Source organism: Oncorhynchus gorbuscha, linkage group LG25 (genome assembly GCF_021184085.1).
Source record: "Oncorhynchus gorbuscha isolate QuinsamMale2020 ecotype Even-year linkage group LG25, OgorEven_v1.0, whole genome shotgun sequence".
In the NCBI taxonomy this organism is placed as follows: domain Eukaryota; kingdom Metazoa; phylum Chordata; class Actinopteri; order Salmoniformes; family Salmonidae; genus Oncorhynchus; species Oncorhynchus gorbuscha.
Window position 1 is genome coordinate 6,423,019 of NC_060197.1, and position 15,063 is coordinate 6,438,081.

Below are 15,063 nucleotides of genomic sequence, written 5' to 3' on the forward strand. Positions count from 1 at the left end.
ATGTATCAAGCGGTTTCTTGGCAAAAAGATTATAATAAAAACGATACTCAGGAAGACTGTTGTCTGCAGACAGTCATTGCAACTGTTTGTAAGATTAGCTGTCTTTTAGACATAGCTTTTTAGTACTAAAATCATTTTTAAATGGATGGGTTTGTTGGTGTTAAAATAGAGCAGGTATGCTTTTTTGACCATATTTTGTTGATGTAATGCAGACTAATGTTTGTGTATACTTTTTCATAAAGATGCACGACCATAGGTGATGTCACAGACAAGTGTTTATGATGTCATTGCAACAAGTATGTACAGACACGGTTCCAAAGAGTACATCTACGACACACTTCAACATTTACAAATCAGTTCAACTAATGTAAACAGTCTACGGTCTTCTTCAGAAACCAGGTCAAGGTTTAGAAACACCTTGCCTGCCATTACAGTAGGTTGAACGTACCAGCTTCAGTCTCAGACTCAGAGTCTTCCTCCTCTTCCTCCTCGCTGGAGCAGCTGGACTCCTGGTCCTTCTTGCCCTCCTCTTCCTCGTCCACCTTCTCCGGTTCCAGGGTCTCGATGCGCGGGGCGGGCTTTTCGGGCTCCAAGAGGAGGGTCTCTTTGCTGGAACACACAATGTTTGGTACTTTCAGTCTGCATGGATTCATTATTATTAAACTACAAAGATATGTGCACCATTTCAGAGCAACACCCATGAACCCCCATATTATCAGGGTGCCTCAATTACTTAGAGATACTTTCAATGTACTGAATACTTAGAACATGAACTTAACTCTATATAGCGGGGGTACTGGCACAGAGTCAATGTGCAGTGGGCACCGGTTAGTCGAGGTAATATGTACAAGTAGGTAGAATTATTAACGTGACTATGCATAGATAACGGAGTGAAACCGCAGTGTAAAAGAGGCGGTGGGCAACCAACCCTGCGGTTCATTCATAAAAGACAATCCATTACATGACTAATTCACTGAGTGACTACCTAATGTCACCCCATTTCCCCCCCCAACCAGGACATTTACCTCTTAATGGATTTTAGATTTTGATTGTTGTCCCCGGTGGTCGTCGTTTCTATCAAGGGAGACTTCTTAACATCCTTCTTTTCACTATTGAGCTGCAACGGGAGAAAAACAAATGATTGAAGGCAGTAAGCACCCTAACGCTAGAAATGTAAAAGATTATTTATTTTAGACAAAGTCTGATTTGATCAAGGGCCTCTGCTCCGATAGCACCTGCAAGGCATATACCAGTGACTCGGTTTCACTTTTGAAAGCTTTAATAGCAGGTTATGCAGTTCATCCAAGCTCAAATGAAAGCGCTTATGTAAGCATTAACCACACTTGCTTACCAGATTCTGCTTTTTCTGTAATTCCTCTAAGTAGCCAAGGACATCTTCATCTGCAACATCAAAAGCAGTCTGACCCTGAGGAGGAAGCACACAATTCTCAGAACTAGTGTTATGAGAAGAGCACATATGTGCAGTACAGAACATGCTCCATATTCAACTGAACCTTAGAGGGTATGGATAGAGGATGGAGACTCCGTAGAAGTACTACCCACCACTTTATTGATAAGGTCCATGTCACACAGGTTCTCCACCAGTATCTTGCAGGCCTCCTCTTTGCCCCAATGTGAAGCAGCGTGGAGCGGGGTCCAGCCGTCAAAGTCTTTAATATTTACATCATACCCTGCTTGGATTAAAAGCCTGGTGGGCACAGGGGGGGGGGGACAAAAATAGTGTTCATGAGATTTAGCTAATCTTGTTCTTTTGGATTTGGTGCTGCAACCTAATCTTATCAGTCGTTGCCAGTGTCCAGGCTTTTGTTACTGTGCCAGCATTATGGCTGCATTTTGTATTAGTTCGGCAAAAACAGAACCCAAAGACACAAATAAACCAAAAAGTATTCCATCAACTATTTGTTAGTGTGCAACTACATTCGTGCGAAAGGTTTAAGAACCCTATTTCAGTCAATAAATGTCTTGCAGGACAGGAAAAATGTTGACCTCTGAGTATCTGGTCCTCAACATGGTAGATGTTAGTGTTAGCCAACTATGGCAGTGGAGTGTGTGGGAGACTTCGTTGGCTGCATTCCCAGGAGCAGATGGACAGGGTGCTGCAGTCCCTCCCTTAGGCAGTCTGTCTGTACTGACAGGCCAGAGATTGGCTCTTGATAACCACTGACACAGTAATGAAGTAAATTCCCACAAGGGACATGGCTATAAGCAGAATCCACTTAACAAATATCTAACGACAACATGTAAGTGGAAATCTCTTTTAAATCAGCATTAATAAAGGTGATAAGTCTATAATATAAAGGATTCCAACGATGGGCTACGGCTTGTTAGAGGTAAAGGCGAGGTAAAGAGTCTGGACTTACTTTAAAACCTCAGCGTATCCCTTGGCGGCGGCCACGTGGAGTGCGGTCCCCCCGGACTTGGCGTGTCGGACGTCGTTGATGGTTCCGCTGTTGAGCCACTGCCGGGCGTCCCTCAGCATGATTCGCTCCTCCTCCTTCCTGGCCGCCTCGATGTCCACGCCTGGTGAGGGCCAAGTGTAACGGTGACCACTGTTAGTCTGGCCTCAGTGGATTAACTTCTACTTAAAAAGAGGCATGTCCCTATAAACACTGGAGATTATCTAGGCTACAAAAGAGCAGTACAAGGCAGAAACTGTTAGGAAATAAATGCTGCCCGTCTGCCATTCAACCCCAGGGAACTAACATCAATATTACAGAAGTGATTGAAAGACAAAAATGGAACCCTGAAATTAGCTGAAAATGGCCACATCACATACACATGCTTGCCACACATGGCCTTAAGTGAATGAGTTGAAGGCTCACACAAATGGGGAACTACAGTCCAGAGTTTCATTTGAAACTAACAATGGATGAAAAGTCAATGAGTCTGATACCATTTACAGAGCAGAAATCTGACCTGGAATATTACACAACAGGCTAAATGTCCCTATTGTTTACGCGAGTGTTGTAAGCGAGCTATGGACATTTGACATACTTTGTTGGGGCGAGGTGTCAAAATCCAAGCAGGGTAGGCATGTAGTTTAAGCAAATAATCCACTTGTGGTTGAGCAAAGTGAGTGGGAGCAAAGCTAGCACTCTTTTCCATAGACTAGAGGCCTCTGACCCCTGACAAATTGCTTATTTCAATATTCTGTCCATGTTATCACTGCTCTGGGACTGATAGCAAACACAGTAAGTTTTCCATGTGGGTCAGTATGTCTAAGGTATGGGCCGGCATTATACAGGATACAGGCTGTTGCAGGAACAGGCGTGTACCGTCTTGCCGACACTCTACTGGAACCCGAGACGGCTGAAATTTGGAGCAACTGGTGAAGGCGTGACTGACTACTCAGCTGTGAGTTGATATGCTCATTGTTTATGTAGTTGAGCACTAAGTGCTCTGGGGTGGAAGCCAACACTTCAGCTGATCCTATAGGTTTTGGGTTTCTCGTATGATGCACAATCATCCCTCAGCTCCTGGAAAACCAGCTGGACTTTCTTTTTCTATCCATTCATGAAATTACTTTATTTGTCCATTCATGAGAAAGTAAAGCAGCATTAAAAAATTAAAAAATATACTAAGATCGAACATAAGGTCCAGGAATAGTTGATTTTATTCAAAAACAGATCGACGTTAGTTAAATCAGCGCTGGTTCAGTGCCTTGTTAACACTGTCATTGTTGATGAGATTACCGAGTTGAAGTGTGACTAATTAAAAAGGGACAAAAGAAGATTCCAACTGTCTGACAGTGTGTTAGGCTGGATGGACCGGGAGCAGTTTACTCCAGCCAGAGGTTCTGGCCTGGCGCCAGCGGAGAACAAGGGACGTAGATCTGTCAGCTAGGGGACCTTGACAAAAATTCCTGCACAAATTCACTGACAGAACGCCGCTTGTCTGCATGCTGCGTTTCAATCGTGGGAAGAAATTAAGACGACTCGGAAGATGGTCTGAAACTGTCTCCTGGCTGCCCAAGAACCAATCCTGCTGCACAGTCCATCTAGTTTGGTTTTACGTTCATATTGTGCAGTAAGAGTTAATGGTTATGACAAAAATACTTCCAGCTAAACTATAAGCCTTTGCATAGAGTTTCCCATCCCTTTCATCAACGACACCTTGGGTCACTAGGACATCTGGCTGCATGGAATAAACAAGCTCCATATGAAAGGGGGATGGGTGTGGCTCCACGAGTCAAATCCCTGACTCACTGCACAAATGAATGGTCCAATGAAACAGATTTTTCCAATACAGAAGTGAATCAATGGGTTCAGGCTGATCTTTGGGGCAGATGGCACCATGGCTGCAGTGTTCTGCAATGCTTTGCCCTTTAGTCCAGTCCATGTGATGCCATTACAGTGTAATACACAATGCCCTGCTGTCATAATGGATCTCAATTAGTCCTTTATTCTGCTGGGCTGCCGCGCATGCAGACTGTGGAGCGGGTGGACTGTGGTACAAAAGGTGAGATGTCCACAACCTCACAGATGCATGTTTTACAAATGCACCAGCAAGGCAGGGGAACTATTAGTCAAGGCATTATCAAAAGTACTATCCCTGCAGTAATTGGCCTGTATAAGTGTTTATTGCATCTGTTACAATAGGGCCCATCGCTTACTAGAGAACAGGGAATTTAAGGAGTAGCCTGTACTGGTTCTAGAAAAAGGCCTGGGAGACTAATAGATCCTAAGTAGGACTACAAAACAGCAGCCTGGTGGAGGAACTGGACACATTCAAAGCTGCTTTTTCAAGAGAAAATTGCACCTTCTACCGGGAAGCTGAGAAAATAAATAGAGAAAAGCCAGTAGACCAGAAAACTGACTGGATGAGGATTGAATCACTCTCCCTCCCTCCCCCTCTCTCAAAGCTAGGCCTACATATGGTCTGGTAAAGCCAAAATGGAAAATATCCCAAAGAATCTGACCTGGCGCAAACATGAGAATCCTCTGAGGAAATTCGCCTGGACCTCTGAGGATGAGATAACACAGGACTAAATTCAGTGAAGGGAAAACCTGCTGACAAGCCAAAACTAAATTACCCCTAGACATTGATCAGAGACAGCCCTTATGGGCAGTTATAGAGGTAGTGGGTGGGAGCCTAGTCACCTAATGACAGAGGCAGAGGGGAATGGTGGTGGCTCCTTAACGAGTTTTACCCCATGATTAAGGTACAGTGCCTTGCGAAAGTATTCGGCCCCCTTGAACTTTGCAACCTTTTGCCACATTTCAGGCTTCAAACATAAAGATATAAAACTATTTTTTTTGTGAAGAATCAACAAGTGGGACACAATCATGAAGTGGAATGACATTTTTGGACATTTCAAACTTTTTTATATCAAAAACTGAAAAATTGGGCGTGCAAAATTATTCAGCCCCCTTAAGTTAATACTTTGTAGCGCCACCTTTTGCTGCGATTACAGCTGTAAGTCGCTTGGGGTATGTCTATCAGTTTTGCACATGGAGAGACTGAAATTTTTTCCCATTCCTCCTTGCAAAACAGCTCGAGCTCAGTGAGGTTGGATGGAGAGCATTTGTGAACAGCAGTTCAGTTCTTTCCACAGATTCGATTGGATTCAGGTCTGGACTTTGACTTGGCCATTCTAACACCTGGATATGTTTATTTTGGAACCATTCCATTGTAGATTTTGCATCATTGTCTTGTTGGAAGACAAATCTCCATCCCAGTCTCAGGTCTTTTACAGACTCCATCAGGGTTTCTTCCAGAATGGTCCAAGATGGCTCCATCCATCTTCCCATCTTCCCTGTCCCTGCTGAAGAAAAGCAGGCCCAAACCATGATGCTGCCACCACCATGTTTGACAGTGGGGATGGTGTGTTCAGGGTGATGAGCTGAGTTGCTTTTACACCAAACATAATGTTTTGCATTGTTGCCAAAAAGTTCAATTTTGGTTTCATCTGACCAGAGCACCTTCTTCCACATGTTTGGTGTGTCTCCCAGGTGGCTTGTGGCAAACTTTAAACAACACTTTTTATGGATATCTTTAAGAAATGGCTTTCTTGCCACTCTTCCATAAAGGCCAGATTTGTGCAATATACGACTGATTGTTGTCCTATGGACAGAGTGTCCCACCTCAGCTGTAGATCTCTGCAGTTCATCCAGAGTGATCATGGGCCTCTTGGCTGCATCTCTGATCAGTCTTCTTGTATGAGCTGAAAGTTTAGAGGGACGGCCAGGTCTTGGTAGATTTGCAGTGGTCTGATACTCCTTCCATTTCAATATTATCGTTTGCACAGTGCTCCTTGGGATGTTTAAAGCTTGGGAAATCTTTTTGTATCCAAATCCAGCTTTAAACGTCTTCACAGCAGTATCTCGGACCTGCCTGGTGTGTTCCTTGTTCTTCATGATGCTCTCTGTGCTTTTAACGGACCTCTGAGACTATCACAGTGCAGGTGCATTTATACGGAGACTTGATTACACACAGGTGGATTGTATTTATCATCATTAGTCATTTAGGTCAACATTGGATCATTCAGAGATCCTCACTGAACTTCTGGAGAGAGTTTGCTGCACTGAAAGTAAAGGGGCTGAATAATTTTGCATGCCCAATTTTTCAGTTTTTGATTTGTTAAAAAAGTTTGAAATATCCAATAAATGTCATTCCACTTCATGATTGTGTCCCACTTGTTGATTCTTCACGAAAAAAATAGTTTTATATCTTTATGTTTGAAGCCTGAAATGTGGCAAAAGGTTGCAAAGTTCAAGGGGGCCGAATACTTTCGCAAGGCACTGTATCTCTTCAGAGAGGAGACCATGAGACGGGAAGAGAAAAACCACATTAAGCATACAGAGGGAGCTGCACAACACTTACATAACTGTACCTTACTGAACAAGGAGAACGGAGAGCTGCTTTAGCCATTATTGTGGTAAGGTCAAGAACAATGCGCATGAATTCATTCCCTACGTGGGGTTACATCTAACAGCCTGAGCATTCCACTCATGCTGCAACTCCGCTGCAAACTAATTGCCAGTGTAACTGCCCATAGACCCCCAAAAAACGTGGCATCACTGATCAGATACAGCCAGGAGGGAGAAACACTTTGCATATTAAAAAGGCCCGGTGGTCTGTCATATGACTGATGGTAAATGCAATAGAGGTCGACCGATGATTTTTCAACCGATACCGATTATTGGAGGACCCCCCCCCAAAAAGGCAGATACCGATTAATATGGTCCGATTTGTATTGATTTGTAATAATGACTATTACAACAATACTGAATGAACACTTATTTTGACTTAATGCATCAATAAAAGTCCATTTAGCCTCAAATAATGAAACATTCAATTTGGTTTAAATAATGCAAAAACAAACTGTTGGAGAAGTAAAAGTGCAATATTTGCCATGTAAGAAAGCTAACGTTTAAGTTCCTTGCTCAGAACATGAGAACATATGAAAGCTGGTGGTTCCTTTTCACATGAGACTTCAATATTCCCAGGTAAGAAGTTTTAGGTTGTAGTTATTATGGGAAGTATAGGACTATTTCTCTCTACCATTTGTATTTCATTAACCTTTGACTATTGGATGTTCTTATAGGCACTATAGTATTGCCAGTGTAACAGTATAGCTTCCGTCCCTCTCCTCGCTCCAACCTGGGCTCGAACCAGGAACACATTGACAACAGCCACCCTCGAAGCAGCGTTACCCATGCAGAGCAAGGGGAACAACTACTCCAAGTCTCAGAGCAAGTGACGTTTGAAACGCCATTAGCGCGCTGCCAGCTAACTAGCTAGCCATTTCACATTGGTTACACCAACCTAATCTCGGGAGTTGATAGGCTTGAAGTCATAAACAGCTCCTGGCAAATGCACAAAAGTGCTGTTTGAATGAATGCTTACGAGCCTGCTGGTGCCTACCACCGCTCAGTCAGACTGCTCTATCAAATCATAGACTTAGTGATAACATACAGAAATACAAGCCTTAGGTCATTAATATGGTCGAATCTGGAAACTCTCGAAAACAAGACGTTTATTCTTTCAGTGAAATATGGAACCGTTCCATAAGTCTAAATATTCCCGTTACATTGCACAACCTTCAATGTTATGTCATAATTACGTAACATTCTGGCAAATTAGGTGGCCCAAACTGTTGCATATACACCGACTCTGAGTGCAATGAACTTAAGAGAAATGACACAATTTCACCTGGTTAATATTGGCTGCTAACCTGAGTTTCCTTTAGCTAAATATGCATGTTTAAAAATAAATACTTCTGTGTATTGATTTTAAGAAAGGCATTGATGTTTATGGTTAGGTACACATTGGCGCAACGATACGCACCGCATCGATTCTATGCAACGCAGGACATGCTAGATAAAATAGTAATATCAATATCAACCATGTTAAGTTAACTAGTGATTATGATTGATTGAGTTTTATAAGATAAGTTTAATGCTAACTAGCAACTTACCGTGGCTGCATTCGCGTAACATGCAGGCCCCTCGTGGAGTGCAATGAGGTGGTTAGAGCGTAGGACGAGTTAACTGTAAGGTTGCAAGATTGAATCCCTGAGCTGACAAGGTAAAAATCTGTCGTTCTGCCCCTGAACAAGGCAGTTAACCCACCGTTCCTAGGCAGTCATTGAAAATAAGAATGAGTTCTTAACTGACTTGACTAGTAAAATAAAGATGTATATATATATATATATTTATTTTAAATTTATAAAAATTAGATCTGCCAAATTGGTGCCCAAAAATACCGATTTCCGATTGTTATGAAAACTTGGAACTGGGGCCCTAATTAAAATAAAAAATAAAAAATAAAAAGTAATAAATAAAAAAAAAAAAAAAATTGTCCACTCAGATTAAATTGGTTAACCTCCAAAATGCAGTGGTGTGCAACATTGTGATGCTGCAGGCAGGGGTTTGTGTCTGTCAGTAAGGTATCTTGGGAACTGGCCTACTGACGCCCAGCTTCAAAGCCGCAGACTGCGTATCCATCAAGCCCGGAAAACGAAGGCTGAAAGCTGCAGTCGGCCGTGAGATGTGCGGGGCTCCTGTGGGATAAGCCGCCGCCTCCGTTATATAATACTCTTAAGTAGCGTAGCATGCTAACAAACAGCAGGAGAGGTCATAACTGCTGAATGAATTCTGCACATTCAGCCCTTAGGACTGGAGTGTTAAAAGGATAGGGCTCTGACCACCTCAGCCAAGCCCTGCTCAAGGTCCCTCACTGCTGCCTTCACCTCATACCCAGACCTGGATCATGTTACTGGGTCTAGTCTGGTTCTACTTAAGGCTGGGCTGTATAGCATATTTTACTACATGCCATTATTGCAGAATGAACCGGTTTGGGTTTGTACTTTACCTACTATAAGGCTATTTGAATGTTTGGTTTGTTAAAATGTGATATGCTGTGTGTAATGTCCATTTTTATAGTTTATACGCTACTTGAGTCAGACCGAGCCCAGCCCACTGTCACTCAAGGAGCACTTTGTTGTTACTTGACCATGAGACACACAGGGCACGTTCGTAAATTCACTCTGGCTATCTACTCAGATGTGCCAAAGTTCAGAATAACTGCTGAACTTACGAACGCTCAATAACCGTTGAATATGTCCGGCATCAGTAAACATCGGGGGAAAAAGCGTAATTAAATTGTTAGTCATCAACACTCTGGGTAACATGAAAACAGCTTAACCAACTCTACTAGGACAAGTAAAAAGGTTGACTGAGGTTCTCATTCATGTCTGGAATTAACTAGCAAGCTAGCTAACTTTAGCCAGTTAGCTTAGGCACTTGACTGCCATTGTAATGTCAGAACGCTCAGATCAACCCTACTCCTCAGCCAGAGCATCCAGTGTGGGCTCGAAACGCTCTGAATTTACGAAATGGACAAATCTGACAACGCTCTGAATTTACGAACGCCCAGAGCACGTGGAGCACTCTGGCACTCGAGTTAATTTACGAACACACCCTTAAAGTTAGGTCTGCATTGGTCCCTACCCTGTCAACTCCTTATTGTCATGTCAAACACACTTCAAAATGCCCACTATTATTTATATTCTAACTATAGAATTAAAATAATTATTCTATTTCCATGATTCCAACAGTTTACCGAAGTCAAATCGCAGTTGCAACATTTGTTTACAAAAATAAGGCCTAGTTCTTTTGCCAATATCATGCAGCCCTTGTGGCAGTGGGGAAATTCTCAAATGAGAGCAGGAAATGCAGAAATTGGTGAAAGTGTAGGATTTATTTTTTAGGTTGAAGAACAGTATAAAACAGAATGGAGAAAGACCCATTGAAATGACTTAGAATGTATGTGTTGCCACTGTAGGGTCACACACTAACCATAAAGCAAAAGTAGAACCTTATTTCAAAAGCAACATCAGCATTAAAAAAATGACAGTGATGTGATATTTTGGCATATCGCCCAGCCCTAGTTCTACTCGTCTACACCTCAGGGGAGGAGCAACCTAAGCAGACAAGGGTGCAAATAACAGAGGGGGTGTCTGACAAGCTAAGCTACAACCTAACTTCTAATTATGGCTGGTGGCTAGCATGGCTAACAATGTAAAAAGTGCAAAGGTGTCCAGCCACACTTAGTGGATTTGAAGAGAGCTGCATTTGGAATGCTACTAGGTGCAGGAGAGCGCCACAATCTGCCGATAACGTAGAGGCATCATGAGCAGAGGAGTGGTTCATCCCCGGGGCCATTAGCATGTCTGAACAAGGCCTCCCAGAGGGGACGGGTACACGTCATCATATCAAGAACACACGGGGTCAAAAATAGAAAAACACTTCCATCCAGTTTAGAATCATCACAAAGAGAAACCCAGAGTTGAAGCGGATCGCATTAATCTCCATTATGTAACTTCTCCGAGGCAAAGCGTCGCAGCTGCTGGGACTCACTTTATTTCAGAAATACTTTGACACAGTACACACATGTTATACATGGACATCATGTACGTAAACATGGTATTGGGTGAAGTAGTGTAGGGGGAGTTAGACCAGACCAGTGAGCTTGTTGGCCGTGGAGGCTGCAGTGCTATTGAACCAAGCTGAGTGCACGCCACTGGAGGCCTGCCAAGACCTGCCTGATATGAACGGAGGCCACAGCGGCCTAGATGCATGTGCCACGGTCCATTTCACACACACCAACTCTCCTCCCTTAACTGTCTAGTTGGAGAGGCAGTGCATAACTGCCTAGTCTATTTCAAACACAATGATGCTAGCAAAGTAGCAGCACTCAGGTCATTAAAAAGTCATCTATTTTGAAAAATAATGAAAAACATTGACGTTTTAGGCACTTCCCTTCCAATTACTGATGTGAAAAGCCCCATTAATGATATGCTTGGTGGACAATGTTTGACTGGCAATGGTTCAAATGAAAGCAGAAGTGAAAGTTGTTGACTAGCAGGTCAGTGTGGGGCAGACAGTGAGTCAGTGCTGCGGTCCGTCTGTACCTTGTCGGTTGATCTCATTCTTCAGGAGCTCCTCCATGGCCTCCTCCTCAGCGATGTCCAGTGGTGTCTCCCCCTCACTGTTCACCACCCCCACACTGGCTCCCTGGCCAATCAGATACCTGCACAAACACACACACTTACTTAGGACAGGTAAGTAGTAGTCCAAATAGTATTAGTAACATTCAGTAGTCGTAAATTAAACTCTTCGCTGACTCAATATGTATGGATCAAGTCCCTTATTTAACCCAGGTGAATACAGGTTCAATCAAAATGCCTAAGAATGAGATGGATATGATTTCCATGTATTCCAATGTATTAGGCCTATATAAAGCTACTGCTTTAGGCCTATGAAAAGTTTGAAAACCAAAAATGGCACAAATTCTAGCAAGACACATTTATGAGGATTGGAAAATAGATGCATTTACCAATTACCATAATGGTCGATAATGTGCTCCCTTCACCTGCAGGGAAACAGTCAAGTGAATATATTATGAAAACCTATACGCCATAACCGGGGATTCAGTTAGGAAAATGTGGTGCCGGACATTTGACCGGCAGAGTTTAAATTTAGCGGACGGGGCTCAAAATGACAGAAATCCCAAGTAGATTATGGTAATTAATATTAACAGAACATACAGACGAGGACCAACAATGTGTGGCATTCTTATCGAATTCTGATTCGCACTTCAAATAATCCACATTTACTTTCTCAGCCAACAAGACGAGTGACGAACAGCAAAATCACTAACCTTTGACAATCTACTATCCCCCATAGTAGAAAAAGACATTCTACTGGCTAGCTTGTCGAGAAAGAAACAGCTTATTTCAAACAGACGGGGATGATAGATCACACCTTCATACAACCAAAAGGTCTAGGTTACATGTTTTTTTTTTATTACGTTAAAAAGCAAAGCGAGATTCATCAGAACGTTTCGCTTAAAAATGTTGATAAACTTATTTCCTCACATTATAAAGCACAGCAACACCCACAACGCATTGGGCTATAAGCAAATGTTCGTTCCGTAATACAATTATCATGTAAACACCATTGTCAAAAGCGCACCGCACATGCTAGCGGTTTAATGAATAGGGCTGTCTGAACAAACAAAAAATAAAAAATAAAATAAAGTCTGTCCGAGAGTTCTGTTCTTTTGACCAATTGATAGGTCGAAATGTTAAGTGTACTTTTCCCCTAGTGTTTTAATAAAATCAACTATATGCACTGATAGTGTCTGATGTGTTAAGCTTGATTAAATAATTAAGACAAATGACTAGAGGGAGTCGGACCGCAATCGATTTGATTGTGCCAAGCCTGGCTCGTCCTCCCTGCTGCAACGACCATCACAGAACATCAGTGTGTATCGTGCTGTAACCATATACATTTTCAGTAGCACATTTTAGTCTGATGGACTGTGCAATCCAAGGCTTCCACAATGGATCAGTCAACTCAGACAGGTGTCTTGTACGCCATTATTTATTTATTATTAGCTACTGCTCGACTAAAATCTGTCGACCAACAGCCTATCGACCAGTCAACTAAATGGGGTCAGCCCTAAATGTGACAAATGAAAATATCAGTTAAACGTTTAGAAAGAGGGGAGAGTTCATATGCAACAACTAGCATGGGTTGCTAATATGACTAGGACTGTTCCTTTACTAGACAATGAAAGAAATCTCATAAAATAATTGCCTCCACAGATATGGTCTGCGTTTGGTAGGCTACTTTGAAGTAAAATGGTCAGGTTTCAAACAATTAAGTATATGTTTTTAATATGCATACTACCTCCACAGTGGTGTGACCCGCTGTTGCCTATGCATTTGCTGTTTGAGATGCTGTAGCAGCAGATCTTGCACTGTCTGACAGATTTTCCATCAGTCTTTAGGCTTCGTGTCCATCAATGAAGGCTCAAAAGCATTATTTCGCAATTTTATCCATCGACTTTTTCATTTATTTACTTGCATTTTAAAATTGTCCGAAAGCCAGCTATTACCGACCAATGGAAACCCTGGTCACAACCCACTGGTAGCAGAAATCCCAGACCTTGGGGAAGGCTAGGCACATATCCCTCCACTGACCTAACCACCAGAGTTTAATGCTGTACTCCTCCACCCAATGGTCTTCATGCTGCATCCCTCCGTTGACCTAACCACCTAAGAGAGGAAGGTGTAAATCTAGATATCAAGTTACACCCATTGGTGCGTGGCCGTTTTTCTCGTTCGGGATAACAGTGGTTCACATTGACGGGGCTGAAGTGGAGCGTAATTATGACATAACATTAAGGTTGTACAATGTAACAAGAATATTTTGACTTAGGGATGCCACCCGAACAGTTCCGTATTTCACTGAAATAAACGTCTTGTTTTTGAAATTAGTTTCCAGATTCGACCATATTAATGACCAAACGCTCGTATTTCTGTGTGTTACGTTATAATTAAGTCTATTATTTGATAGGTAGCAGCAGGCTCGTAAGCATTCATTCAAACAGCACTTGTGCATTTTGCCAGCAGCTCTTCGCAAGCACAGCGCTGTTTATGACTTCAAGCCTATCAGCCTAATGGCTGGTGTAACCGATGTGAAATGGCTAGCTAGTTAGCAGGGTGCGCACTAATAGCGTTTCAAACGTCACTCGCTCTGAGACTTGGAGTAGTTGTTCCCCTTGCTCTGCATGGGTAACGTTGCTTCGAGGGTGGCTGTTGTCAATGTGTTTCTGGTTCGAGCCAAGGTAGGGTCGAGGAGAGGGACAGAAGCTACTGTTACACTGGCAATACTAAAGTGCCTATAAGAACATCCAATAGTCAAAGGTTAATGAAATACAAATGGTAGAGAGAGAAATAGCCCTATAAATACTATATTAACTACAACCTAAAACCCCTTACCTTGGAATATTGAAGTGTGTGAAAAGTGTGAAAAGGAACCAACTATCATATGTTCTGAGCAAGGAACTCAAATGTTAGCACATATTGCACTTTTACTTCTCCAACACTGTTTTTGCATTATTTAAACCAAATTGAACATGTTTCTTTATTTGAGGCCAAATGTATTTTTATGCATTATATTAAGTTAATAAAGTGTTCATTCAGTATCATTGTAATTGTCATTATTACAAATAAATAAGGCTTTTTTTGATCCTCCAATAAATTGCTATTAGCGTTGAAAAATCAGTCAGTCGACCTCTAATCCACAACACCAACGAACTATCATTGTCCAAACATACAAAAACAGTCGTGAAGAGGGCACGACATCACTGGGGCCACGCTTCCTGCCAGCCAGGACATGTACACTAGGCGGTGTCAGAGGAAGGCCCCAAAAATATTGTCAAAGACTCCAGTCACCCAAGTCATAGACTGTTCTCTCTGCTACCACACGGCAAGTGGTACAGGAGCACCAAGTCTAGGTCCAAAAGGCTCCTTAAAAGCTTCTACCCTACCGCATAAGACTGCTGAACAATTAATCAAATGGCCACCTGGACCATTTACATTGAACAGTTCAAATGAGCAAAATGAAACGACAGTCCATTACTTTAACCTCTACGGGATCAGCAGAGGGACAATAAGTTACTCCCCACAGTATGAAAACGATTTAACTGAACAATTTGACAGCTTTAACTCATTTTTAATAACTAATT

The 15,063-nt window shown here is 42.3% G+C and overlaps 1 protein-coding gene across 12 annotated transcripts in view; it reads right to left on the bottom strand.

The window, feature by feature from the left end:
- LOC124014555 (protein phosphatase 1 regulatory subunit 12A-like) overlaps window positions 1-15,063 on the bottom strand; it is a 62,968-nt gene that overhangs the window by 28,634 nt on the left and 19,271 nt on the right. For all 12 annotated transcript variants that reach the window (XM_046329694.1, XM_046329702.1, XM_046329701.1 and 9 more), the window contains exons 3-8: window positions 11,438-11,556; window positions 2,382-2,541; window positions 1,564-1,708; window positions 1,352-1,426; window positions 1,026-1,117; window positions 449-609 (exon numbers count right to left, since the gene is read on the bottom strand). In XM_046329694.1, the coding sequence (XP_046185650.1) occupies window positions 449-609; window positions 1,026-1,117; window positions 1,352-1,426; window positions 1,564-1,708; window positions 2,382-2,541; window positions 11,438-11,556 (752 nt within the window). The remainder of the gene's footprint in view (window positions 1-448; window positions 610-1,025; window positions 1,118-1,351; window positions 1,427-1,563; window positions 1,709-2,381; window positions 2,542-11,437; window positions 11,557-15,063) is intronic.